This window comes from Panthera pardus, unplaced genomic scaffold, assembly GCF_024362965.1.
Source record: "Panthera pardus isolate Hobbes unplaced genomic scaffold, ASM2436296v1 HiC_scaffold_11, whole genome shotgun sequence".
Lineage (NCBI taxonomy): Eukaryota > Metazoa > Chordata > Mammalia > Carnivora > Felidae > Panthera > Panthera pardus.
In genome coordinates, this window is record NW_026526666.1 from 68,195,953 (window position 1) to 68,223,877 (window position 27,925).

Here is a 27,925-nt window from a genome sequence, read left to right on the forward strand (position 1 = left end):
CAGAGGCATCTGGAGATGCAGGAGAGCAGGAATAAAGTGGTCTTCTGCTTTGAACTTCGGGCTGGGGAATTTGGATGTTTTCATCTATGGCCATCATTCATCCGTTCAACATTTATTCTGGTTCTGCATGTTATAGGCCTGTGTTTAGAAAGGGTAGAGCATGGGCTCTGGAGGTAGAGAGACTTAGAACAAATTCTGACTCTGCATCTTCCCATCTGGATGGCACTCAAGCCTTCTTTGAGTCTCATTTCTTTTTTTGTGGGAAAAAAAAAATGTGGCTAATAATTGCAGGATTGTTGTGAGATGTAGTAATGTAAGTAAAGAGCCTTATGATGGTACCTGGTAGGTAGTAGACATGCTACAAGTGGTAGCCTATTTTTTAACTGAAGTCTAATAACATAAAATTCACTATTTAGACCATTTTGAAGTATGTACAAATCAGCAATTCTTAGTATATTTACAGTGTTCTGCAACCATCTTCACTATCTGATGACAGAACATTCTCATCACACACACACACACACACATGCAGAGAGAGAGAGAAAATCCCTGTTACCCATTAAGTGGTCACTTCTCGTTGCCTCTTCCCCCTACGCCCCTGGCAAACATACTTTCTGTCTCTGTGGATTTGCCTGTCCGGGTGTTTCACATGCGTGGAACCAGACAACATGTGGCCTTGGTGTCTGGCTTTTCTCACTTAGCATAATGTTTTGCAGAATTCATTGTGTTGTCGCTATCTGTCAGCACTTCATTTCTTTTTATGGTTGTGTAATATTCTATTGCATGGATATACCACATTTTTTTAATCCATTCACCAATTAATAGACAATTGGGTTGTCACCACCTTTTTAAAATTTTTTTTTTTTTAATGTTTATTTATTTTTGAGACAGAGAGAGACAGAGCATGAACGGGGGAGGGTCAGAGAGAGGGAGACACAGAATCCGAAACAGGCTCCAGGCTCTGAGCTGTCAGCACAGAGCCTGACGCGGGGCTCAAACTCACGGACCGTGAGATCATGACCTGAGCCGAAGTCGGCTGCCTAACCGACTGAGCCACCCAGGCGCCCCTGTCACCACCTTTTAGCCATTATGAATAATGTTGCTTATAAACATCCATGCACAAATTTTTGGTGGATATGTGTTGATTTCTCTTGGGTGTATACCTAGGAGTGGAATTGCTTAGTCATATGATGGTCTTATATGTAACATTTGGAGGAACTGCCAGACTGTTTTCGACAGTGGCTGCCCCAGTTTACATTCCCACCAGGAGTGAATGCAGGCTCCAGTTTCTCCACATCCTCTCATTGCTTGTTCTGTTTCTTCTCTCTTCCCTTCTGTTTTCTCATTATGGCCGTCTTAGTGAGTGGGTAGTTGTATCTCATTATGTGTTTGATTTGCGCTTCCCTAATGACTGATGATTGTGAGCACCTTTTCATAGGTTTATTGGTGTAGCCTCTTTTTTAAAATTATTCTTCCATTAAACATTTTTGTTTGATGATTCCCTATTGTATGGCCAGGTCTAGGATTTGGGCCCTGCCCTGAGGTAACTCACACTCCAGTGGGGAAGGTTGACTTCAAACCAGATGATCTCAGCAGAGTAAGAAAATAAGCTACCTAGAGGTTTGTACAATGTGTATTGGGACCTTTGAGGAGGAAGGAGGAGGTGAATGGAGGCTGTGTGGAGTTTGCCAGGCAGACAAGAAAGGAGGGGGGCATTCCAGTTAGCTGGGCAAGCATGGAGCCTTGGGTATAGCTGGTGGGGGTGGGGCCTCAGGTAGAGAGTGGAGCACCCCAGGCAGGCAGCTGGACAGGTCTCCACCCCCAAAAGCAAACCTGCAGCAGGCTCTACCGAGCTTCGCCACCCACCATATATACAGACGGGGCTCTGTTGCTTTCAGTGCACATTTACTCAGCTGATTTGATTCCCACTTGAGATACATACTCAAAGAGAAGAGAAAGAGAAAGAGAAGAATGACACTCACTGACATAGCAGCTTGCCTGACTTCTTATCCCACCGTCTAAGTGGCAGGACTGGACTTGGAATCCGGGTTGCCCCACTCCTAGTTTTTTCCCCACACCTATTAGCTGGACCTCAGTTCTTCTTACCTTGGCATTCAAGGCCATTTACTCTCTAAGCTCCAACTGCCTTAACTTCTTTCCTCACCTCTTTTTTCTGCCTGTTACTGAACCATGTTTAGTAACCATACCAGTCTGAATATTTTCCCAACGTTCCTTTTTTAGTTTCTAGTCTTTGTCCCTTTTGTGTGGTCCAAATTCTTGCCACCCTTTTTTTTTTTTAAATGTTTTTATTTGTTTTTTGAGAGAGAGCGAGAGCGAGAGAGAGAGAGAGTGTGTGTGCACAGAAGCAGGGGAGGGGCAGAGAAAGAGAGGGAGACACAGAATCCAAAGTAGGCTCCAGGCTCTGAGCTGTCAGCACAGAGCCTGATGCCGGGCTCGAACTCATGAACCATGAGATTATGACCTGAGCCAACGTTGGACGCTTAACCAACTGAGCCACCCAGCTGCCTCCAGATTCTTATCACCCTTAAATGGCTATCCTTTTATGAAAACTGCCCAAATACCATTCACGCCACTCAGGTTCTTACTAGAACTTGATACAGAAGTGATCCTGGCCACTTCACAACATCCTGGCCAAGTGAGTGAGTCACAGATGAGGAAGCAGGATCAGAGAAGTAGAGTAACTCACTCAGTAAGTCAGTTAGTAAGGAGCCTAGCTCAAATGCTGCCTCTTCTCAAGCACCTACCATGGTTGCACTGACCAAAGTGATCTCCCTTGCCTCTGAAAACAGTTACTTCCCCCTTATTCAAACTCAGTATTGAAGATCTTGGATTATTGTTTTTTCAGTGGTTTTATTGTGTGTTCCCACAACTGGGTGCTCGTTCTCCATGTTCTGGGGCCCAGGCTAGATCTTGTAAGTGTATATTCTCAGGAAATGTTATGCTGAGGCATAGGAGAAAATGCCGTGGACGCTGGGTACAGGGTCTGAGTTCTCATACTATTCATGTTTTGACACTAACTTCTATGACCTTGCACAACAGTGAGCTCTCCAGAATGCGAACGTGAACTGTACTGCTATTCCTGTATCCCTGGGGCCTGATTGTTGAGTACACAGATATGTGGACTTCACCATTTGGAACCTCAGTCTCCTAACTGCATTTTGAAAGGGTTGCATGAGATGAGCTGAGGATTGTCCTCAGTGCAAATATTACCTAGTGTTGCACGTCTGAATGATTGCTTCTCTCCAACCAACATGATCCTGAGCTACACACTTTCAGCTCAGGGAGGCAGAGGGTGGCTTGTCACTTCTAGTTTGGTGTCTCCATCTCAAACTTTTGCCCTTGAATTTATCAAACTGACAACTAGCTCAGAAGCTTTGCCCCAACACATCCAGAAGTCCTAACACCACCTTCTCATCCTCTGTGTCTGGCTTTTCACATGTGGAAACGCCCACCTACCCCATTTCAGCGTAACATCATTTGAAGCACTTTCTTTCACTTTTATATTTTCACAGCTTTTTGACTTAGAGTCAACAATGATCTGTAGGAGGAAGAAGCTGTTGCTCTTTTAGAAAGACCACAGTCCCCACTGTTGTTCAGCCTAACTCATTGGATGTATTTTATAGGCACAAAGAGAACAAAAACAGGCCTTTCTTGTGAAAATAGAACCTGAGGATTGCTCCTCCAGTTAGTGGGAAAGGCCGTTTTCACCTCTGCTCAGGCTGAGGGTGTTAACAAAGACTAGTCTTTTTTTCCCTGGGCAGGGCCCTCACACCCTATATCCTTCTTAAGTCATTCCTTTATTTTTAAAAATTGTATCTTTACTCACCTTATGCTTAAGGAGATAAAAATGATTCCGGCCATGTTGATAATGTCAGTTTTAGTGTTCTGTTTGTTGAGAGCCTGATGTGTACCAGGCAGTGTGCAGTGAGTTATGTAAATTATTGGTGCCGTCCCTCCCCACTGCATTATAGAGCAGACACCTGAGCTCTGTGAGACTAAGGCTTCCCCCCTCCCTCCTTACCCTGCCACGCAAGAGCTGAGGTTCCCAAAGAGGTCTCTCTGGTACCAGAGTCCCACTCCTCTCCAGCGGGGGCTCCCTTCCTAAGACTGTTTGGGAAGATGTGGCATTTGACTACATTCTAGAATAGTTGTGTGCTTATAAGCTTCCTTCTCAGCTTTACTAACAAGTTGTGAAGAGAGAAGCCTGGCTTGGGGGAAGTGTAAGAGCATGTTTAACACACACACATATGCATGCACACACACACACTCACACATAAAGACCCTCAGAGACTGTATTTAACCAGCTACCTGGCCACATGCCACATCCAGCATTGGGCAACATGCTAGAAAGTGAATTTGGGCTATAGCAGTGGGAACCTTTGAGAAGTAAAAGAAACAGCAATCCCTAGAGTCTCAGTTCAAGCCAAGAACACAAGATCCCAAAGTATTTGCCACAAGGGGCCAGTTCCAGGCTCAAGTTTCTACCTCTAGAACTCCCCTCTTTGAATTTTTACTTTTGACATCTACAGTGAAAGATAGATCTGGGAAATAAAGTTTGAAATCTGTGCAGGAGAAAAAAATCTAAATCTAAAGAAGTCTCAAATCTCTTTTGGATTATCTGAAGTTGAGTTTAAAGAATGAGAAAGTGAGGAGGAGTAATATCCCTTTGTATTTGTGTAGCACTTTACAGTGTGTGGTTCATTTTGGTGTGTGTTATTATCACGTGTAAGCACTGGGTGAGATGCCAGAGGCCTGTTTCTCCCTCCTGGCTCTTCTCAGACTCACATTTTGGGCAAACCCCTTCTGTCCTCTGGGTTTGAGTTCCCTCCTCTGTAGAATGAGAGTTGGACCAGTTGGTCACCAAGGCCCCTCAAACTCTGTCATTCTGTGATCTGATACCAGTAAAAAGGCAGTAAATGTTACTTGTTACTCTTCTCATATCTGTCTTACCTCAGCCTGTCCTATGTCGGGATTGTGGGGAGGCTCCACGAGAGGCCCCATGAGAGCCATCATCCCTTTCATGCTTATTAGCACCTGAGCTGGCAGAAAAACACGTCTTCCTGGGAATTCGCCTGGCTTAGAAAGATGGTGGTCGTCAAGGGCTCCATGTGCTAGTTTAGACCAAATAGAAGTCTAAGGGCCATTCCAGTTCCAAGGTCCTGGAATTCATAAAAGGCCACCCTTTAAGGTATTCGTGGAGAAACCCCTAAGCCAAATCATTGGACACTATTTCAGCACTTCGAATGGCAGTGCCTGTAGCATGTACCTTTGACCCTAGAGTTTGATCTGCACTGCTGCTTTTAGGAGCCCTGCATGCAGGAGGGACAGGTCTTGGGTTTGTTTGCTTTTCCTTTTTAACTGGTCTGGCCTCAGTCATTCTCTAGCATTTGCGATTATGGGTATTTTGAGCATTTTGACTCATAATGAACCTTGTTCTCTTGATATGCATTTTAGAAGACAAATCTGACCTTGAAAACAGTGTGATGCAGAAGAAAATAAAAATCCCCAAACTTTCTCTCAATCACGTAGAAGAAGATGGTGAGGTTAAAGATTATGGGGAAGAAGATTTACAGCTTAGACACATCAAGGTAACAAAATCTTTCCCCTTCTTTTGGACGTATGTGGGGGCATTTTCAGATTCTTGATAGCTAAAGAGTTCCAGTCTGGCCTCTTCTCCCCATATAAATGTCCTCTGGCAATTTTTTCAGATTGGGAGAGTGTTGAGACAGCTAGTATGCGTGTGCCTTGCTGACCAACTGTCCAGGAGCCCTGACTCATGCTGTGCCACCATGCACCACCCCGTTTGCCCCATCTAAGCAGTGTCATCCGCTGCTGAGGGTTTGGAAGGGTGCATTCCTCTCTGGCCTACAACCGTGAGCTCCAGGAATATTAAACAGCCGTTCTTGGGCAGCAGTTCAGAGCCAGTCACTATCAGATTGCCCCAAACAGCAAAGGGTATAGATTCGATAGGAAGCAGAATGTACCAGGTGTACACAGAGGAGTTTGCAGGACCCTGGGCTGGAAGAAAATTTTTGCCTGAGGTTGCATTTCCTTTGATCTGCTTCCCAGGTGGTCTCCTCCAGCCTTCATTTGTAAAGTGAATGTCTTATTCAACAAGCCATATGTTTTTTCAGTACAATTGGTACCCCAGAGGCAGGGAGGAGAAAGAAGGCTGCCTTCCTCATTGACCATGTTCGGACATCGGACAAAAGGTCAAGGACATTCCCAAAGCATAGTCCAAGAGATGCAGCTGAGTTCAGTTCATAAATTCATTGCACCCCTGCTATGGGCCTGGCTCTGTGCTGACCCCTGGGGTCATGAAGATTAGGCAGACACAGTCACTGCCCTTGATGGTCTCATAGTGTAGTGACGCAGTTGTCTAAAGTGATCATTACAATTTTAGCAGATAAGTTCAGCTAAAGTAGCAGCACCTTATCCCGATGGATCCTATCCTGTCATGTAACTGAATCTCAGAATCGTGTTGTTTTTGTTTCTTTTTTATTAAATACCCAGAAACTTACTGAGAAGTTAAGGCAGGCTTGACCTGATGCAGTTAATTTGTCTGGAATCCTGTGTCCTCAGTTGTCTGCACCTCCCACCAATGCCCCGATCAGGAGAGCTCCTAGCCCTCCTGCCATGAGTGAAGAATTCAGTTGGTCCTGTAACTCCCATTGCTCCTCAATGGAAGCTTTGTCTACTTGAGCTGGAATTTCCTCAGGCAGCTGAAACTCCAGCCCCTAGATAGTCCTGGATAATGTTCTTCTCAATGAACTGTCCTCTGTATACCCACTGTCTTGCTGAGCCTCAGCTTGGCAGGAGCCCAGGGAGAGGCTGACAGATGTGGGGGAAGGGGCCTTGTGCTGGAAGTTGGGCTCTAGGTTCTGGACCTGGCTCTGTCTGCAACTCATCACGTGACCCCAAACATAGTCCTTCTCCTCTCTGAGCCTCAGTTTCCTCGCCTGGAAAGTGAGGGAGTAAAGCTGAAAGGAACTTCCAGTGTTAGCATTCTTTGAACTTTTCAGTTATGTAAACATTTATCAAGCTGCTGCCAAATGCCAGTTCTGAGTAGGCAGTGGAGACACAGAGAAAATAAGGCATGGCTCCTGCCCTGGATTAGAACAGATTAGAGTTCTTAGCATCCTTCCCAACTAAAGCATTCTTGAGGAAAAGGTTACTGGTGGGATGCCCTTTGGTTTTTGTGTGTTGGGGAGGGTAGGTATTTTGTCTTGTTTTGTTTTTTTCTTTTTGCCTTTTATGTTTTTGTTCTCAAAGAGATTTGAGTGGTGACTCCCCTTGGGTGGTTTGGCCTGGCCTGATTTCTCACAGATTCTCCACCAATACCCACTGAACGCCCCCACCCCACCCCATGAGCAAGTCACTGCACAGGCACTGTGGGTGGGGTAGGGGCTGGGGAATCGGGGAGGGTGGTCATGGTATAGTATGCACCCAGGAGACAGAGTGATGGAATGGAAAAAGCACTGGCCCGAGAAACCAGAGTCCTCGGTCTGCCACTAAACGACTGTGTGTGTGATCTTGGGCAAGACCCTTCCCCGCTCTGAATCTGCCCCATTTGTACAATGAAAGGCTTTGACTAAGTGTTTGCACAGGTTTCTCCAAGCACTGATGTTCTGTGGTTCTGTGATTCTAGGATTGTCTGGGGAAATATTGAGCCGCAGTCCAAGAAAGTCCCAGCTGCCCTTGCCTGAACTGATTCTCGTTGTCCTACACAGAGACCCGAGGGGCGGAAGCCGAGCGAAGTGGCGCATAAGAGCATTGAGGCAGTGGTGGCCCGGCTGGAGAAGCAGAACGGCCTGAGCCTGGGCCACAGCACGTGTCCAGAGGAGGTCTTCGTGGAGGCCTCGCCGGGCACAGAGGACATGGACAGTCTGGAGGACGCTGTCGTGCCCCGGGCTCTGTATGAGGAGCTGCTGCGCAACTACCAGCAGCAGCAGGAGGAGATGCGCCACCTCCAGCAGGAGCTGGAGCGGACTCGGAGGCAGCTGGTCCAGCAGGCCAAGAAGCTCAAGGAATACGGGGCTCTCGTGTCTGAAATGAAGGAGCTCCGTGACCTCAACCGGAGGCTCCAGGACGTGCTGCTCCTGAGGCTTGGCAGTGGTGAGTGCCCCAGCAGGCCACCGACCACTCCATGCGGGGGGATGCCTTGCGCAGCTCTTCTTCAAGGAGGGCACGGGGGAGACGTAGGCTCGGGAAGGGCAGGGGCTTGGCTCGGCAGGCACCACGAGGTTGAGCCGCTCCCCTCCCGCAGTGAGTCCGATAAGAGCTTCAGAGTGCCACGGCCTTAGCCACCTATGGCACAGTGGGGAACGCTGACAGGTGTGGCGCGGAGAACAGGGGCCGACAGAGTATCTGCCACTGCTCATCCATGCATTCGTTCAGCGAGAGGCAATGCCAGGGGTTGTCGGAAACATCTCCACAGCAGTTTCTGTACCATGAGGAGAACTAGAAATTGGCCTAAGAGCGTGGTACTTAACATGGTACCACGTTAAGTCAGAAAGTGCTAAATGCCACGGGAGGGATATGGATAAAGTGATAGAGTTCAAAGGATGGAGAAGTTGTTTATAACTGAGAGAGACTTCAGGAAGGAGGTGGGCCTTGAAGCAGGCCTTGAAGGGTGGGGGTGTCTCAAGGCACAAGAGGAGGCAGAGGGCAGCAGCCACTGAGGACAAGAAAGCACCCGGAACATGCTAAAAAGAGATATGGCACATGTAGTTTGAGGACAGGTGGTTAAAGACCTTGAAAACCACGCCAGCTTGAAGTGTTGGACTTGTTTGGGAAGGAATGAGAGACGCCGAAAGGCTTGGAGGGTCTAGAGGCACATGACCTTAGGAGGATTGATACAAAGATGTAGAAAACTCCTTTGGTTTGCTCGCAGAAGAACTTGAGAGGATCTTAATGCTGCAAGTGCCAGTAACAAACCAGGTTTTTAGGTTTTCCTACCTAACGTGGTTTAAAAGTAGGAATCAGGAGATTTGAAAGGTGGCAGCCTTGATAGCAATGAGAAATGACTGCCTAGTAGAGAGAACAAGACGGAAACCCTCTCTCAAACACAAGAATCCAGGATGGTAAAAGCTATAGGCCAGTCAGTATTGCAGAAACCAGTGAAACACTGGTTCATAGCCTCCACATCCCCAGAGGACAATCATTAACAACCCCATGTCAGTGTTTTCTGCCTAAACATGGAAGTAATCTAGTCTGCAAACATAAGTTCTGTTCCCAAAGTTTAAATCAAATATAATTTTGTACTCAAGAAGGAAGCCTTGTGTTATCTAGACAATAGATTTGTATGTAAAGCCTCATTCATTTGTCTTTGATGTTTAGATAAATGTGCTCTTACCCTACTTATATTTATAGGCACCTTTTATATCGTCAAGTGTGTCCCCAAGGCAGTGTCTCAGTAGATCTTCAGAATGGCTCAGGGAGGCAGCTGAGAGGCCTTTCCCTGCAGTTGTCACAGAGAAAGAAACTGAGGTTAGGACTTACCCAGAGTCTCTGGGGAGGCAGAGACAGAGCTCATGTCAGACCAGCAGCCCTGACTCCTGGACCGGTAATTTCCTCATCTTCCAACTCTGCCTTGGCCTTGGCCCTTCTCCCAAGTCGTAGCCTGTGACACTAAAGGTCACATGGGGTGTACAACCTAAGGAGATACTAGAATTCTATATAAAAATAAAACCATAAAGAGAAACCCTAACTATAAAATTTGTAAAAGCATTGTTGGTCTTGGAGTGGGATGGGGGTGGGGAAAGAACTGGAATTTTCAGAGAAAAAAAGTGTTTCCCAGTCCTCAAATGAATAATTTTTATTTTCATTGCACTCAATGTGCTATACCTTTTGTAAACTTCTTGTGGGGAAAATGCACACTAACAACAAAAACTCTCCACACCGTTTTCAACTCCTGGGGAAACTGCCTGTTTTGTATGATTATGAACTGAACTTAAGCTCCAGAAACCACTCCAAGCCTCTGGAGCAATAAGACCTACATTTTGCATCATTATATGCCTCTTTAGTCTTAAAACACTTAGACAAACTTGACCTCAGCCATAGTTTCAGTGCGTTGAACTTTCCCAGCTCTCCTACCCCACAGGTCTTAAATGCCATCATAAGGACCAGTGGCTGGCTCTTCCCCGATCAGAGTCACCATTGTCTCCATAGTGGACAGGCTAAATATAAATCAGCGCAAGCTACAAGTATGTGTGGAGCACCCACCACCTGCAGTGCCCTGTGCTCTAAGGGTCATGGGCATCCTGGAGCACCACACTGATAGCCCCTGATGTGTGAAAGCTTAAAGTCCATTGATTAGCACTTGGTAAATGGAGAATGATAATGTGCCAAGTTCTAAGACAAACCCACAAGAATATAATAGAAGGGTTTCTACCCTAAGGGGAGTTTATATATTTTCATGGATATCGTCTAGTCTTTGGAGCCAGCCAGGCCTGGATTCAGACTTAGCTTCCCTACTTCCCAACTCTGGCTTCGGGAAGCTTCTTTCCTTCTTTCCTTCTTCCCTTTCTTCCTTCCTTCCTTCCTTCCCTCCTTCCTTCCGTTACTCACTGGTATCCTGCTGTGTGCCAAGCATTTTGCCTAGCGGTAAGAGTTTAATATATTTAAGATATAGCCCTTGCCCTCTGCCCTTGAAGAGGTCAAAGTTTGATGAAGGAGACAGCCACTGACACAAATATGACAACACAGGGCATAAATGTCACCATAGAGACAAAAGCACATGGGGCTATGGGACTATAGAAGAGGAGTACCCACAGAATTTGGGGAGGTTGGGGAAGAAAGACTTCCTGAAGGAAAGTACATCTAAGCGGAGGCCTGAAGGGTGAATTTTTGTTATCCAGGCATGAGCGAATGGGTGGGAAGAATGAGGAGCAATCTACACAGAGAGTACCTCTCTGAGCCTTGATGTTCTCATCTGTAAAATGGAAATAATAACATCCCCCTCACAGCCTTGTGACACAGGGCATAGTGCTTATGTTCTGGTTGGTGCTCACTTATTGTCAGCTTCTTTTTCACACCGTTTAGTGGAGAGGCTAAGGAAGGGTCCAGTTTGATTTTTAACGCTCTCTCCCCCTCTACCTCCCCTAACTAGTAATTGGCTATATGACCTTGAGCAGGTTAACTATCTTCTCTACCTGTCAGAGTCTCCTGTTATAGAAAATAAAAGGTTGTGTACATATATGTATACACATATATACACATACACATACACATACACATATACACTTACACATATGTTCCCTTATTCAGTCAGGCAGCTAACATTGACCCTATGCTTTCTGAGCCTAGGGGCCTGGGGAGTACAAAGAAGACTAAGAGGTTGGAAGTTGGGGTGTGGGTAGTGATGGAGGAAAACATGTAAGCGTGTAGTTGAAATGCAGTATAATGAGTCCTGGGGCAGAGACTAGCCTAGCGTTTGAAGGTGGAGCTCTCTTGGTGAGTCTGTGAAGACAGCCCCTGCTGTAACAGCTCCTCATCTGTACACACCGTCAAGAAACCGGTAACATGGCAGATAAGAGCCAAAAAGTGACTAAGGCCTTCTTTGTTTCTTGGCTTCACGTGTTCTCTGAAAGCATCCTGAGCTCTACCATCCTTGAGCCTCTGGGCCTGCCTCAAGCATTGTTCTTAGAGGCCTGTCCTTGCATATTTTCTCCTGTCCACCTTGCCTGGGGACCCAGCTCAACAGCCTTTGTCCAGCTTGAGTGCTGAATCATCTACACCATAACAGGCAGATTCAGAAGCAAGAAAGCCAACAGGTCAAGGATGCTCAGTTTTAAAAGGAAGGCTCCCTGCTCGGAAGAATCATTTCTGACTCCCCCAGCCACTGAGGTTCTGCAGGTGGTAGACGGGAAGAGGCAGTGAGCAGGAGCCTGGCCCCTTGACCTGATGGAGACCTCAGAGTGGTGAATGGCCCTCTAGCAGTCAGGAGTTGTAATGGTGCACCTGGTGGAGGTCGAGGGAGAATGATAGAGGACAGCAGCAAGATGGTATAAGAAGATGTTTCAGAGACTGCCCTGGTGGCTCACTTTTTCATTTGTACATTTATTAATTCTTCTTTCATTCATTCCACAAATACACAGAAGCTGGATTTAATAGGAAAGTCTCAGAAGCTGGATTTAATAGGAAAGAGTCTCTGGAGTCCTGAGAGAGCTTATCTAGGAAATGGACTGGTGTCCTCATGTTGCTGATGAGGAAATAAGCTCAGAAAGTGTCACAGGCCTATTCCCAGGGGTCTCTTGACACCTAGTCCTGTGTGCCTCTCTCTGGGCCCTCACCTACATGGCCTTCTTTAGCCCTTGGACTTCATTGTCATGGAGATGGAGGTGACTCCTCGGCCCCTGCCCCCCCCCCCCCAAAGAACATCTTCTCTGTGAAACAGAACTTTCTGTGATCTTAGCATAGGAAGTTGCCCTCTTTGCTCAGAAGGAACCCCACTGTCCTATCCTGAGGGTCTCTCCTCTCAGGGTCTCTGTGACAACATCAAAATTAACTGAGGAAGCAAACGTAAAGAATAAAGCACTGTGACCAGCATATTGTGTTTAATAAATGCCAGTCTCTTTTTCCTTTTCTGCCCTTTTTTACCCACCCTCTCCCAAAGAAGTAAATGCTGAGGACACACAAAGCACACAGATAATTCCAGTTGGTAAAGTGCAGATTTATTTGTGCATTTATTCATTACTTACATTCATTCAACAATTATTTATTGAGGGCATGCTTTGTGCCAGGACTGCATTAGGTGCCAGGAATATAGAAACAAACAAGACAGTCTCTTTTTTAAATATTAACAAGTATTTATGCATAGTATTTATTAAACTGGAGCTTGGCAGACTCAGAATTCCAAGGGCTTGAGGAGAAACACACAGGGGAAAGGCAACTGCAAGGGGGAGCTTTGGCGTAGGAGAAAGAGTAAACCCTAGGGTCTCTCTTGGGTTCTCCTCGGCTACATTCTTTGTCCTTCGAGGTCAAAGACAAAAGCTTAGATATTGTCCTCAGTATTAGCAACACAAGTGCCTCTCAGATAGTTACATTCATTTTGGTGTGACTCAGGGAATGTTAGTCCAGCTAAAGCTGGAAAGGGCTCTGTGAGGAATAGAGAGAGGAGGGTGTAATCGCTGCCTCCGAGATGCACACACAATCCAGAGGGGAGCACAGACCCGTACACAACAGGACACCAAGCAGAACAAAACAAGTGCTGTGATTGCACGAGGTAGGCTTATAATGGTTTTAGATTTGGGGTGTGCTTTGTCAGGGAATGTAGGTGGTTATGATAAATTCTGGCCAGAAAGAGGCATAGATAATAAGCATAATAATAGTAATTCACATATGTGTGACACTTCACAGGTTTCAAAGCACCTTGACATTTTTATGTCATTGGACTATTGCGATAGCCTTATTGCGAGGCCAGGTAAGGTTGATTATCTCCATTTGAGCGAGGAGAAGCAAAAAGAAGAGATAACGTCCCTGTTGGCCAGATCACAAGCTGGTTGAAATTTTTGAAGGGGAAAGCCATTGTGGTCTGCAAATCTGTCTTGGCTCTTTAGAGCTAGGTTTCTATCACCTCTGTTCCCCTCTGGGCTCATGCCTTGTGTTCTGTCCAAAGTCCGTTAAAATACCAGCTTTGATCTTTAAAATCCTTTGCAGTCCGAGCTGGATTCTTTAAGCACAGGTCTCTGATGGTGCCTTTGAAAAGGCAGCTAATGTCAGCCAAATGCCTCCTGCTGGCCTTACCCCTGTGCTGGAGGCAGCCTGGGCTTTGGCAACAGATATTACTTGGGTTTGAATCTCAGCTCTCTGGTTCAGTACCCATGCAACTTCAAGTAAATGACTGAGCCTTTCTCAGCCTCTGTTTTCTCCTCTTTGAGATGAATATCTTAATGCCTACCACATACCAGGAGAGCCAATTTGGTCATTAAGAGCCTGCATGGGCCCAGAGGTCTGGAATACTGGGGTTTTGAACCCTGGCTTTTCCATGGTCTGATTTGTTACTTTGGGCAAGTTACTTAACTTTCTGGGCCTTAGTTTCCTCATCTGTAAAGCAGAGTCAATGGTAATAGTAACCATTATGGTTCTTATGAGGATTAAATGAGCAAATGCATGTTAAGACCTGTGTCCAGGGGCTAGCACATAGTCAGTGCCCAGTGGGTCCAGCATATATGATGTAGGATCATTTGAGGATACATATGGGTTAATGTTTGTATGATGCTTGGCATATCATAGACTCTTCATTGTCCTGCAGCAGAACACAGGTACGGTTGTCTCCTGGAGATTGCTACTGCCTCTTGTAAGTCCTCCAAAATCATATTTGAATAGTCCATTTTACAACTTTGCCTGGCCTTGATCTCAAGCTCACTGGTGTGTAGTTTATATAATTCTCCCTCCACTCACTTTTCCTAGGCAGAATTCCATCTTCCCATCCCCAGTCCTCAACCACTCCTTTTGACCCCCTCAATCCTTCAGATTGGCACTTCATGGCTCAGTTTCCCCTTTGCCAGGGCTCTCCTTCTGGGGCCTGTTCATCTCAGGACACTTTTCTACCTCCTTCAGCCTCAGTGTGTTCTCGCCAATAAGCAGGAACACTCACAGAAGTTGGGTACTGAGGGAGGCCGACGAGGATGGGTTTGTGTATCCCCATTGCAAAGGTGGATCCATAGGAGATCCGCAAGCTGCCAGCTGCCTCAGTGAGTGGTGGAGCGGGGCCAAAACCACTGTGCCCTGTGCCTCCTCAACTTGGATAACAGGAAAAGATCTAGCAGTGAGAACTGGAATTGTTTCTCTTAAAGATATAGGTTATCTTCTCTACTTTGAAGGGCCTTTTGCACCACTGACTGAAAGATTATCCACAATTCCTCCCAGATTGTTTTAAGAACAGATTTCAGAGTGGCAGGACACTTCATAACCCTCCTTTTTCTCCCTGGAGTTCATTTTTCTGGGGGGCTGAGAGATAAGTCCAGGCTGTTCCTCTGTTACCTGCTTGGGGAGCCAGAACACGTAGGAGCTGCTGGACTTTTCTCCACTGCCAGAATAGGAATGTGCTTTCCTCTTAGAACAAGGCTTTGCCTGATGGTCATTGCCTTTGGTGTGGCTGTGTGGCAGGCTTGTTCCCTGCTGGATTTGCCAATCAGAGGAAATGGAGGTAGGAAAGGGCTACTTACAGACAAGAGCTTGCCTCTCTGAACATCTGCTTTGGGCTTGACATTAGGTGCTTGTCATATTTAAAACAGCCTCTGCAGTAGATAGGATCATCAACTGAGGCCCGAAGAGTAGGCTCAGAGAGATTAAGTAGCTTTCCTGAGGCTACACAACCAGTAGATGGTGAAACCAGCTTTCAGATTGAGGCCTATCTCCCTTTTCCATCCACCAGGTAGGCCGAGCCCACAGGCACCCAGACCCTGTGTTTCTACAGAGGCCATGTCACTCCTGCCTTCATGATTAGACCTCCTTTGTGTGCTGCAGTGGATTCTGGGACTGATGAACCCTTGAGCTATTGGATGGAAGTAGTTTTTATAGAAATTATCTCTTTAAATGAGAGCCCAGTCCAACCCTTCACCCCCATCTTGTAGATGGGAAAACTGAGGACTAGAGAGGGACCAGGACATGCCTAGGCAATATGGAATCTGAACAAATTCATCATAATGAAGCAGCAGAAGGTTAATATTGAGCCAAGATGGATGAATGGAATCATTCTGGTCACCGGGGTTCTACAGGGCCCAGAGTCTGGCCATACTCTCTCTCCATTACTGTTCCAGGCAGCTGAGTTTGGTTGGAGGTAATTCTTAAAGTTGCAGCACCCTAGTCCTGTAGGGAGTCCCAGAATTCACTTAGTGCACCCTCCTACATGGGACAGGAAGCCTTGTGTAGCCTCCTTGCCTCCTGGAACATCCCTCTAGACACAGGAAGCTCACTCACTGCCTTCCAGTGCAGCCCATTCCATTATTGGATGGTTCTGACTGTAGGGACACATATTTGTACAAGAACATTTATTAGACTCTTCCTTTGTTCCAGGCCCTATGCTGGGCACAGGGAAATCAAATAGCTAAGACCCTGGAACTGCCTTAAAAAGTCACAGTCTCATCAGCAGATGGGTAGAATCCAGTGTGAGCCTTGCTGTGCTCCCGGGCTCTCCGGGCACTGGGAGAAGATATAGAGGAAGGCTCAGGAGATGACGGGGGCAGGGGTACTATAGGTGGCTGGGGAAGGCCCCCAGATGAGGAACTAGTTAGGTTCACCCAAAGGAAGAGGAAGAGAACAGTACCTCAGGCAACAGGACAGCCTGAACAAAAACTTGGCATTAATGAGAGAAGCTGGCTCTCTCAAGTAGGTTCTGTCTGGACCGCACAGTGAAGAGGTAGATAGGAAGGAGTGCATGTCTGGCAGGGCAGACTCATGCTGTTCTGCACATTCCTGCCGTTTGGATGCTTATCTGGGCCCAGATGGTTGGGTGGAGAAGGAAGTGGTAGAACCACAGATGAAGAACCAACCCAGTTTTGACTGCCCCACCAGCTGGCGGAAGATAGACGCAGAGCTCCTGGGGGGTGAGATGAATCCTGGGGACACTCCCTCATCCTGCCCCCCATGGAGTTCTTCACAGACTGCTCCCCCATGCCCCAGGAAGGTCAGAGATGAACTGAGGGTCTCACAGAACGGGTATTACGTGACAAGCCTGTGAAATCTGAAAAGTGCAGTTAGCTGAGGAGGTGTAGAGTAGTGGAAAGAGCAGGTCTTTGGAGCTAACAGCCCAGAATTGGAGTACTCACCCCCTGTGCAACTTTTGGCAAATTATTTTACCACTCTGAGCCTCTACAGAGATAATAAGATCTGTTTTTCAGGACTTCCATGAGGATTAAATTCTTTCATTCAACGCATGTTCAATGACTGATGTGCGCCAGAGACATTGTACTGGGTGCTGGGGAGATAGCAGTGAGCCAAGGTCCATGGCTGACCTTGGAGTTGCCATCCAGCCAGGGGGATATGAAACAAATAATTACTTGACATCAGTGTGAAAAATACTGCAGAGATTTTTTTTAAAAAGAGATTTTGGCATAAGGCATATAACAAAGAAGACGTTCAGTAGGCGTTGGTCAGGTTCGCAGAGATAAGCAAATAAGTCATTTGAAATAGGCATCTGCAGTTCCTCAGAGTGGGACCCCCATGACTGGGAACCTGGGCCCTCTCCTGCCATGCCTTGCTGGGTTTCTGCCCCATGGTGAGGGGATGCTCACAGGTCCTTCCCAGCTCTGCTGCTCTGTGGTTCTGACTCCCAAGGAGGAGACCCCACTGTAGGGACATCCATGTGAGCTGCAGGGACTTGCCAATCTGGTATTGAAGGCTCTACCAGCTTCTCCTGCCTCTGCCCAGCAAAGCCTGCTCCAACCCTCACTCACAGAAGGCATTGGGAAAATCAGGAGTGAGGGGGAGAAGGACCCAAAGAGCCACTATTTACTGTGATCCCATCCCCTGCCTGACTGCCCCTCCACCTTCCCCAGACCTCATCACACATCAGTGCTCCAGCCAGAGCTCACCTCTTCCCTGAAGCTTCCCAGGGTCACCAAGTCAGTAGTGACCTTTCCCTCCCCAGACTGGTGGACTTGTGCAGATCGTTAGGCTGCCAACTTCCTGGCTGGTCAGGGAGCCTTGATTATGTGCCACTTGCCTTCACTGGATGGGGATAACTCCTTGCCCAGCCCTTTGCTCCCAATGAGTTCCTGCCCATCCATCCTCCAGACCCCAGCACACAAGTATGTGGCTGTCTTTCTGAAGCCCTCCTAGCATCCTCCAGATGGAGCATCCCTTCCTTTGCTTTTGTTCCCAAGTCTTTATCCTTACCCTTGTCAACCACATGGGTGGTGACCTGTTGCCTGTCTTTTGTCACCACTGGGCTGTGAGCCAATCAGGGCCATCTAGCCTAGTACTGGCACTTAGTAGGTGCTTAGTAGATTCTCACTGAAGGAATGAGACCAGATATGTCCCCACCGTCACTGGAAGCATAAATATGGGGCAAAAAAACCCAATGTGTAGTGACAATAGCAGGTGAAAGTGGCCGATACCTTTCGTGAAAAAAATGATAGGGCCCATAGGGATCCACCTGCCCAGCTCTGGACCATGTCCCCTGCCTCTTTCCAAGGCTCTTGTGCACCTCCTTCACTGTTGCATAGCTCTTCCCATGCTTAGTCTTTAAACAGAGTGGAATCCTCTTTCTTCTACCCAATCCAGTGTACCTCTGTGCCACAGTAGGTGTTCCGAATGCATGTAAGAATTTTGACTTGATTGACTTTGCATTTAGGAAGAAACTGGAATCATACCTGTAGCAGAGACACTTCCTGTTCACTGGCAGAAGTAAATGGAAGGATTAAGTATGTTTTAAGAAAAGTCTAATATTATTAGCCCATCTGTTACTCAGAAATGGTATTTACTGTTCAAACATATACACATATTTTGAAGAAATGGATGACTTCTGAACCTCCTGGAAGTCACACAAGCATTAACTTTTTAGAAAGTTTTCAAGAAGAACAGCATTAGTCTAATTTAAGCCAGACAAAACCAGAAAGATATAATTTCATTTATTCGTTGTGCCAATGTTTATCAAGCCGCTTTCTCTGTGCCATGATTCCCATTTTATGGAAGAGGCCCCTGGGGCTTAAAGAGGTCAAATAAATAACAGAACCTGGACTTGCACCTGGTTTTCTAACTAAATCCAGTGCTTGTCTGTCAAATCACAGCTATTTGTATGCAAAGAAATGGAGTTTCACATGTAAAATTCTCAACTTCTCCAGAATTGGGGCATGCTGTATTTTCTCTGGGTCCCCAGTGCCTTACAGGGCCCAGATCTGGGTATGCTTCAGGGATTGCATACTGAATGGGTTCCTGAATGACTGAATGAAAAGACAAGTACTACCTTTTATGCTTTTGTAAAAGCTTCCCTTACCCAGCTGAGAGGCTTCTCTTCATGGAAGGTGTATTTTCCCCAAAATAAACCTGAAGTAGATCAAAAGGCCTTTTTTTTTCTTTTTAATTCCTACTCTTCCCACAAAGTGAAAAAAGTTCCTTTGTTACTTAAAATATCTGCACCAGATCGTACAATGCTGTCTCTTAGCACAAGTGCTTATTATTGTGGCTAATTTGGTCACATGTGTTTGAAGGAGAACAATGCCTCAGAAATTTTTAAAAGCAAAACAGCAATCTGAGGCATTTGTTGTAATGAGATGTAAATTGCCAACATCGGTAGTAGAACCGACTAAAATTTGCAATGAAATGTTTTTCTCCCCCCTCCCTTAAATTAAAAGCACTAGAGACCCTCTCTCTTCTCCCCAAAGAAATCATATGCTTTTTTTTTGTTCCTTTTCTCTTGGATTCTGTAATACGGAACACCCTGCTTTACTCCCGGATTCATTCTTTTGTTTATCTGCCATTTCCTGATCCTCTGTTTTGTGCCTGCCTCGGTGCTGGACTCTTCCAGAGGCATTATCAGCTTGCATGGTGGCTATTGGTAATCCACATTTTGCAGGTAGGAAAGCTGAGGCACAGAGAGGTGAGGTGATTTGTCTGAGGTTATGCAGCTGTGATTTACCCCCAGTTCCCTTGAGGAACCCCTTCCAAGATGTGCCTTTGGCTGGTCTGCCCTCCGGGCTGAGGCTGAGGAGCCAGGTACCTTCTGTGTACAGTACTGAAGACGGGGCAGCTGCAGAGACAGTACTGACACCTGGCAGCCTCCGGATGCTCCACGGTGCTGACGGACAATGGGAGGAAATAGTTTTCTCTGGGAGCCAGAAGATCCCAGTGCAGCAGTCCCTGAGGAGATCAGCATGAGCCCGAGGGAGCGTGGGTGTGCCGTGGAGTGCCAGGACGGACTCTGTGCACCAAGGCCATGGTTTAGTGGTGGGCTAACTGAAGCACCCGGGAATAACTTGTGTATGAAGGAGGTGGAGCAGGGGTGAGCACTGTTTACCGAGTACCCAGTCCGCACCAGACTCTGGCATAATCATTTCATATATATGGTCAACTCACTGAATCTTCAGTCTCGCCAGGTCTCTGTTGTCATTGCTTCTTTCAAGTGAGGCCACAGGGCCAGGAAGGTTAAGTAATCATTAATGTGGAAATTACCTGTTGAGGGTAGAACGTGAACCAGACACTGCTGAGCCCTGGTCTCTGAAATAAGAAGACACAGTCCCTGCCTGGCCTCAAGCCTCACCACCTAGTGGGGGGAACATGCCTAGAAACAGCTGAGAGCATCTGATTATATGGGGCGGGGGGTCCACACGGGGACAGAGCTCACCCACCTGAAGAAGCTTACAACTCACCTAAACAGTAAATGGGGAATCCAGAATTTAAACTCCAGGCTCTTTGACTCCAAATTCCAAGCCAACAGGTGGAGAGAATGGCTTTCTCCTTTTGAAGAGATGGAGGAGGTGGCATTTGAGTCAGGCCTTGAGGTCCGGGTGGAGTGCAGCTAGGTGGGCATCTGTGGGGTAGACTGATCTGACAGCAGGAGCGACACAAGCACAGACTGGGAAGCTGGAAGGAATGGTGTATGCGTGGGGAAGGCCAGGCTGGCACTTTGGAGTGGAGTCTGACTGGGAGGTTGGGGTGGGGATGTGGCAAGGAGGCAGCAGAGGATGGAGCCAGAGAAGCATCTCTCAACCCTCGGTCCTCATGTCCCTTATATGTCCCTCTGTAGCCATCGGAATCGTCCATTCTGTCAGCAGTTTCCAATTTCTACTTGACAGACCTAAGTTCTACTTTGTGGGCTGCCAAAAGGTCACAGTAGTTTAAGAACGGCTCCCACCCACCCTAGCCTGTACCCCCAAGCACCTCAACTCGGCAGCAGGATTTTGTTTCAGAACCTTTGCCCTGGCCTGTTTAAGTCCCTGCCCACCCCTCCACCCCCAACTCTCTCCCCTCCTGTCATGAAGAATTTACTGAGAGCCTGCAATGTGCCAGCCAGTGCTCTGGCTGCCAAGACTGCACAGAGAATAAAACTTTGCCCCCAAAGAGCTTCACAGTCTAATGCGGACAACAGATTGGCAGATGATTGCAGACAGAATTTGCTGGAAGTATTTACAAAGTAGAGACTCCCCCTACCTGGTGGTGATCAGAGCAAGGCCTCACAGAGGGGACCCCTAAGCTCCATTCTTGGCAGGCAGATGAGGTGGCATTATGCAAGGCCGAGACTTCCAAGGCATAGAGGCCGGGACAGCATGGCATATGGCCCCTCTGCAGAGGTGAGTATCAGGTGAGAACAAGAATTGAGCACCAGGGGTAGAGAGGAGGCTGGTTGTTCTGGGCCTTACGGAGGCTACAACGTATGACCTAATTTTGAGGGTAACTAGGAAGGAAGGTGCTAAGCAAGGAAGGACACGGTTTCAAGGAGATCTCTTTGGCAGCCATTGTGGAGATGGGTGGGGGAGAACCAGACTAAAGTCAGAGCTGAACTGGAGTCATTCTCTTGTCCAACATCTTCCTCTCCTAGAAGGAGAAAGAGACTTTAGAGGAGGGGCACAATCTTGCCAAAGATGACCTGTGAGCCAGTGGCTACAGGGACCTCATCTTCTCAGCCCATCCCCTTTTCCTGTTGCTGAATGTCAGAGCAGGAAGGGACTTCAGATGCCAACTGGGCCATGCCCTTTAGGGGAAACTGGAGTAATTACCTCTGCCCTGATCTCAGAAAAGATCAAATGCTCCACTTGAGTTTGTATCTCAGAAATTCAACCTGAGATCTCACACAGAGAGAAGAGAGACTTTGGCATCTGCTTCTGAAACTGTAGAAGTATTCATTCATTGTTGTCATTCTTTAATTCATTTAGCAAACATTCAGAGACTAGGTACTCAGTGCCAGGTGCTAGGGGCAAAGAGAAGAGTGGGACCCGGGCCCAGCCCCTACATACATCACACAGTGTTAGGAGATGCCCTCAGCACACTTCTGATGCTGTCTGTCCTTCACTCTGCCAATGTCTGCATCTACAATTCACTCACCTGCGGTCACACAATTAAAACAGCAGAGCCAGGCATAGGACCTAACCTTGCTCTACCATGATGAACCATTTTTTTTTCATCAGCACTCTTTTGCTTCCCAGCCATGTTGCATTCTGCTTTGTACAAGGCTTATGCTTGCATCCTTAGAGACTACAGAGATTCTGTCTTGCAGATGGTAGCTGCCAGCAACTCAGGAATGATATTCTTGTTTTGGGAAGCCCTGTCATGAGGAATTTTAGTAACAAAATCACCAATACCTTCTCTACCACCAGCCAAAGTCTGGGGTGTGGCAGTTGAGCATAGAATTGGAACCAGATTGTAATTTAGTGTATAAAGAGCTCCTTATCAGGCGATCCACATAGTTAGGATAAGGGAAGATTGGACCATGAAATTCATTGGTTACTTCAGGTATAGGCATAGCCCAGGGGGACCCACTATAGCAGTAGCTAACTCCCAGATCCCAGACAGCTCAAGAAATGTTTGTGTCGGGAACATTTCCAGGGTACTGAGCTCTCCGTTGGCCTTTGGAGTTGCTCTCCTGCAAAAGTTAATCAAGTCATTCAGCCTTATTTACTCACTTTCATCCTGTTTCTCTGCCCTTTGGTAATCAAGACACAATAGGTGATTTAAAAAATAGTCCATCATTTTTAAAAGCTTAATGGAGAAGAAAAAATACTCCCCTTAGAAACCACCACCATTTATCTAGCTTCCTTTCACTGTTTAAACTGCGCGTAATTTGTGTTGATTGCATTAAAATAGAAATCAGGGTAGCTGCTAGATCAGGCAATCAGAAGCTTAATCTGTATTGTATTTTAATTTCTTGGTTGAAATGCTCCTGTCTAGGTAGATACTAGGTCTTAGGGAGAGGGAGGCCTTTGCATTTGTCCCCACTGCTTTCCTAACCTCTGTTCTTAGGCTGTGGCCCGCTCCACTGCAGGCTGCAGAAGTGGGGTTTTAGCAAATACACACTTTGCATATTGCAGCGATTGCCACCCCTTGTGCACCCCAGTCTTAACAGGACCTCTTTTTCTGACCAGGAAGTTGATTCCCCTGCATTTCCATTCAGACAATGACACCCTCAAAGACCACTTCTCATTCATACTTAGAGTCTTGTTCATTCTTGTCTTCCAATTTCCTACCTTTTCCCTTTTGACGTTCATATCTCATATTATTTTCAAGCCTGGGTTTAAGTGTAGTCCAATGGAAAAAATAAACCAGCATATTTATTTTGTGCCACTGTGTGCTGATAGATGCGTAGTTAAAAATATTTGCCTTTTATTGTCCTTGGAGTTCTAGACAGATCTCTTTTCTTAACTGCCTAGGTCCCGCCATTGACTTGGAAAAAGTAAAGTCAGAATGTCTCGAGCCCGAGCCGGAGTTACGGAGCACTTTCAGTGAGGAAGCAAATACGTCGTCCTATTACCCCGCTCCTGCACCTGTCATGGACAAGTATATCCTAGACAATGGCAAGGTAGTGTTTCAAGCTCAATATCCATTCCCTGCAAGTGTTTGTTAGTCAGAGTGATGATGGAGAGTTTGGTGGGAGCTTCCTGAGACACAGCGTGGCCACTTGGCCTCCTGGCCTGGGCCTCAGTAACTATTTCCAGAGTTCTTGTGTTGTAACTAGTGGAGCTAAACTGGGACTTGTTCATTTTCTCTTCCCTTTTTTTTTTTTAAATACTGGGCCAAAGCAAGTATAAAACTAAACTGACGTTTTAAAATAGCTTAGTAGTGAGAAAGATTTAAAAAGGCAGGGTGGTTTGATGAAACTTGTCCTACCCTCCTATAAAAACCAGACACATAAAATTTATAAGGTGTACCAGAAATAAAATCTCTGAATGACAGAGAACAACTCAATATGTATCTGTTCACCATTCGCGAAGTATCTATATGTTCTAAGCCCTGTGCTAGATGCCAAGGATAAACTGGTAAATGAGAAGCGCTCCTTGTCCCTAAGCTGTTTCCAAGCTGTATATTCAAACAGTGGTTAGGCCACAGTCCTAGGACCACATATAACTTCTCAGATTTTCTTGTAAGGCTATTGAAAAAAAAAAAGTCATGAAAGAAAACTTAAGCATTATTAATTCTATTAGTACAGGGGTGAAAACTAATGGAATAGCCTTTGGAAGTCTTAAAGTCACGTGTCATAGCAGCTGGGCAGGGAGAAAACGTTCTAACATCCTTCTGATATCCAAATGGATTCATCTTGGAAGAAGTATATTGGAGCCCTTTGTCTAGGCACTGGTCAAATTCAGTTTTAGTGTTATATTTCTGCCACCCTGGCATACAGTACAGACATCACCTCTCATTCTCCCCAAAGAATCATCTGTGTCAGTCTGTTTTTCTTGCCTCATGCTTCAGAAGGTCTCTGTTTATCCAGTATTGTTCCCCAGTGGGCTGATGAGAAAGAAAAGGTTGTTTTATTTGGGTTTGTCCAGATATATCCTTGCAACTGGCCAGATTGAGGCAAAAAGCAAATATTGTCAGCTGAGGAAATGAAACCTGTTAGTCTTTAGGGCTCTCTTGGATATGCTGCCATTCCCTCATCTCCCACTGAGCACTTCCTCCCCTGCAGAGGCAGAACTGATGGGCCAGGTCATCCGCCCATTCTGTCTTGACTTGCTCCAGCCAACAGGCTTTAAAAGTCCACTTTGCAAGGGAGAGGTGGCATGCCAGAGTGGAAATAGGCAGTCGGGAACACGAATGCTGAGCATAGCTCTGTCTCTGTCCTTTCTGTGTAACTTTGCTTGGGTGGATCTTTCTCTTTGCTGGGCCTCAGTGCCCCGATCTGTGCAAGGAGGGATGGATTCATGCTCTCCATGGGCCTGTAGTCACTCCAGCTGTGTATCTAAGTTGGGTGAATCTTACCCAATTGAAGATAAAGAAAAGAAAGGACCATTCTGTGTTTGTTGATTCCTTTTTAGTGACGACGGCACTGTACGGTGACTAGAGACTTTTTCTTAAAGTAGCTTCCAAGAGAACACTATTTCTCCCTTCCTTTGAAAACTGATGGACAGTTTCTGAGCATTCTGGGGGCCTCTTTTGCAAAGGTATCATTTTTCCATTTCCAGAAAATGGGTATCTCAAACCTCACTTAATGTTTCCCTGGGAGTTGCACAACAAATCTTGAAATTGCCAGTTTTGTTTTTTCATTGGTTGTTGCCAACGTGTTGCTGTAAAACTAACCTGACTTTTGTTTGCAACTAATTTGAAGCTCGACAGAGAAATTTATGAAGGGAGAGGAAAGGAAGTGGACAGACTAGAAATGGATGGCAGTTTCCCAGAGCAACATTCCCTTGTCCTCATTGTTCTTGGCTCTGCTATCCTTTCTGACCCTCTCTTCTCTCTGCCTGCATGAACAAAAGCCTTAATCTCCGCAAAGCCTAGAGCATTAGAATGGGATCCACTTCCTAGTAGGAAACTAGTTTTGTCCTACAAAACATTTCACAAAGCCATTTTTTGATCAAGTCCCATCCTGCCAGATGCCATATTTTTAAAACCTCCCTTGACACATAAGGCTAACATTATGGTCAAATAGTTAACAATGGTTTATGTGTATAATAGGGCTTGCTGCAAAAGTTACTTTCTGATTTTGATAAAGTTCATTGCTTTTCTTTATTTCAAAACCTCATTGAATCCTAGAGCTGCAAAGACTATTAAAGTTTACATAGTCTAATTTATGAATGGCATAGTTGGGGAAGCACATCCAGAGAAGGGCTCCTCTGTAATTATAGAACAGGCTAGAAACAAACAGGTAGGGACTGGAAGGCAGGTCTCCTGGTTCCCAGGCCAGTGCTCTTTCCAGTCTATTCTGCTCCATCTCTGAAAACTGGGCATTGTTCCAGGTGACCCTTATTTTGCTGACCTCGGGAGCCCTTGTCCCAACATATACCTGTGATTGGTCTTACCCAGAGCCATTTCTTTCTGTGCTGTAAAACTGGCCTTGTACTCAAGTTCATGTCAGAAAATATTTTCTTCTCTAAGGAAAAGCAGCTCATCAGAACTGAAAGCCTGTGCCATTAAAACATATTAAATATGCCCTTCTGTTTCTCCTGCTTTGTGTTCAGACTAGTCCTGATCATTTTGAACGGGACCAAAGAGGCAAAGCCTCAATGCGTCCCCATGGAGATGTACTGTGAAGGACTGAATCAGGTGGTGAAGGCTCACAGAAGGCTAGAAATTCAGAGGGGGATAGAACTTAGCTATGGAGAGTTAAAGAGTGTTTCCTGGATTTGGGACTGGGGCTTGGAAGATTAGCAGGCTTAAGAAGACATAGGCGAAGGCATTCATTTCTGGACAGGGGAAAGGCATCAGTGGAGACATAGCTGGGGGGTGGGTTGGGGGTGTGCTGTCCTCCTGACGTTTTATTCATGTTATGTCATATAATCCTCAGAACAGCTCTGTGAGTTAGGTGGTGTTCTGCCTGTTGTCCATCTGAGAAAAGTGAGACTCAGGTAAAGTGACTAGCCGATTGCCACCTAGGGCTGAAGACTCCAGCACCCCCTTTTCTGTTACCACATACTGAAAGTAGAAGGAAATGCGGGAGTTTGCAAGCTTCATCATGATGGCCATAGCAGGAGACTAAAGGCTAGCAAGTTGAATGGAAAGAGGATTCTGGAGGGCCTCTAAAGATGACTGGGGAGGTTAGATTGATGTGATAGGAAAGAGGGAGCCATTCAAGATTCCAGAGTGTTCACACAGAAACACGGAGTTGAAAGACTGTGGAAGTAATCTAGTCAAAGAAGGAAAGCTGTGTTTTAGGGAGACTAATCTGGCAGTGTTTATAGGGTGAGTTGAAGGGAGCAGGGACCAGAGGCAGAAAGGCCAGCCCATGGCTTCTTCTGGTTTCCCTGTCTGCCTTAGTGACCTGCAGTGAGTGCCGGCAGGGGAAGTGGCTGGGCCAGCACAGAGGAAAACTCAAAAAGAAACCTCATGGAATATAGATATGTTAGATAGGCTATGTGTCCACCACGTTGGCACCACCGTGACACTGGCAGCAGCAGAAGGCCTGGGGAACTTGGGCTCTAGAGCCATACAGATTTGGGTCTGAATCTTGACTCCAAAATTTACTGCTGGTATGTCTCACGGAAAGTAATTTAGTCCTTCTGAATCTCTATTCATGTCTGTAAAGTGGGAATAATAACTGCTACCTATTTCCATCTCTTAAGGTCATTATGAGGATTAGATAAATTGAGGGTACGATACCTGGTTCATTATAGGTACTCAAAAAATATTAGTGTCCCCCTTCTCTAGCAGAACATGGGCTAAAATGACTGTCACCTCTCTTTTAAGAATAATAAAAGATTATAGGAAAGCAAGGCCCAGGGTGGAAAAGAGCAGAAATCTTTGAAAAACGAACGCTGTCTTCCATTCTAAGGTTTTCTAATTCTGAATTCAATCTAATTCAAATTCCTTGTTTCCCCCTTATCTCAGGAAGCTTGTGAGGTAGCTTCAGAGTGTCATCAGAGGGAGGTGACTTGGGGCCCAGCAGGGAGCAGCAGGAAACTTGTCCCCAGCATGCCTGATCTGGCACACAGACTGCCCACCTGCGGTTCAGACTGCAGAGGAAAGGCCAGACTTGACCTTGGATCAGTGTTGCCCAGCTGGCCCCGGGCAGCACATCTCACTTCCAGGGTTGCTTATCTTCCTGAGCCATATGAACAGATTTGCGGCACTGAAATTTGCAGCACAGGAAGACCAGGTGGATCTGGTTACCTGATACCAGGCCTGCAGGGATCTGAATGATCTTGTGAGCAAAAGGAAGTGAAGGCAGATGAGGCCAGGTGGATTGGTTACTTGCTGACATCCGTGAGTGGGCTGTGTTGCTGGGCTATTTTGTTTTCCGTTTTGGATGGCTGAAAAACCTCAGTAATTGGTGAAGGAAGAAGTGTTGCTGACTGACCTGTCTTCCCATCTGTGT

The 27,925-nt window shown here is 46.3% G+C and overlaps 1 protein-coding gene across 10 annotated transcripts in view; it reads left to right on the forward strand.

Annotated features, from left to right (window-relative positions):
- LOC109266906 (BEN domain-containing protein 5) overlaps positions 1-27,925 on the forward strand; it is a 1,451,617-nt gene that overhangs the window by 1,208,284 nt on the left and 215,408 nt on the right. For 6 of the 10 annotated variants that reach the window (XR_002079911.2, XM_019449351.2, XM_019449353.2 and 3 more), the window contains 3 exons: positions 5,476-5,609; positions 7,752-8,136; positions 23,328-23,476. The exons of the other annotated variants lie outside the window; for them this stretch is intronic. Coding sequence is in view for 5 of the 6 variants with exons in the window: in XM_019449351.2 (XP_019304896.2) it covers positions 5,476-5,609; positions 7,752-8,136; positions 23,328-23,476 (668 nt within the window). In the remaining variant the exon portion in view is untranslated. The remainder of the gene's footprint in view (positions 1-5,475; positions 5,610-7,751; positions 8,137-23,327; positions 23,477-27,925) is intronic. 10 annotated transcript variants of the gene reach the window in all.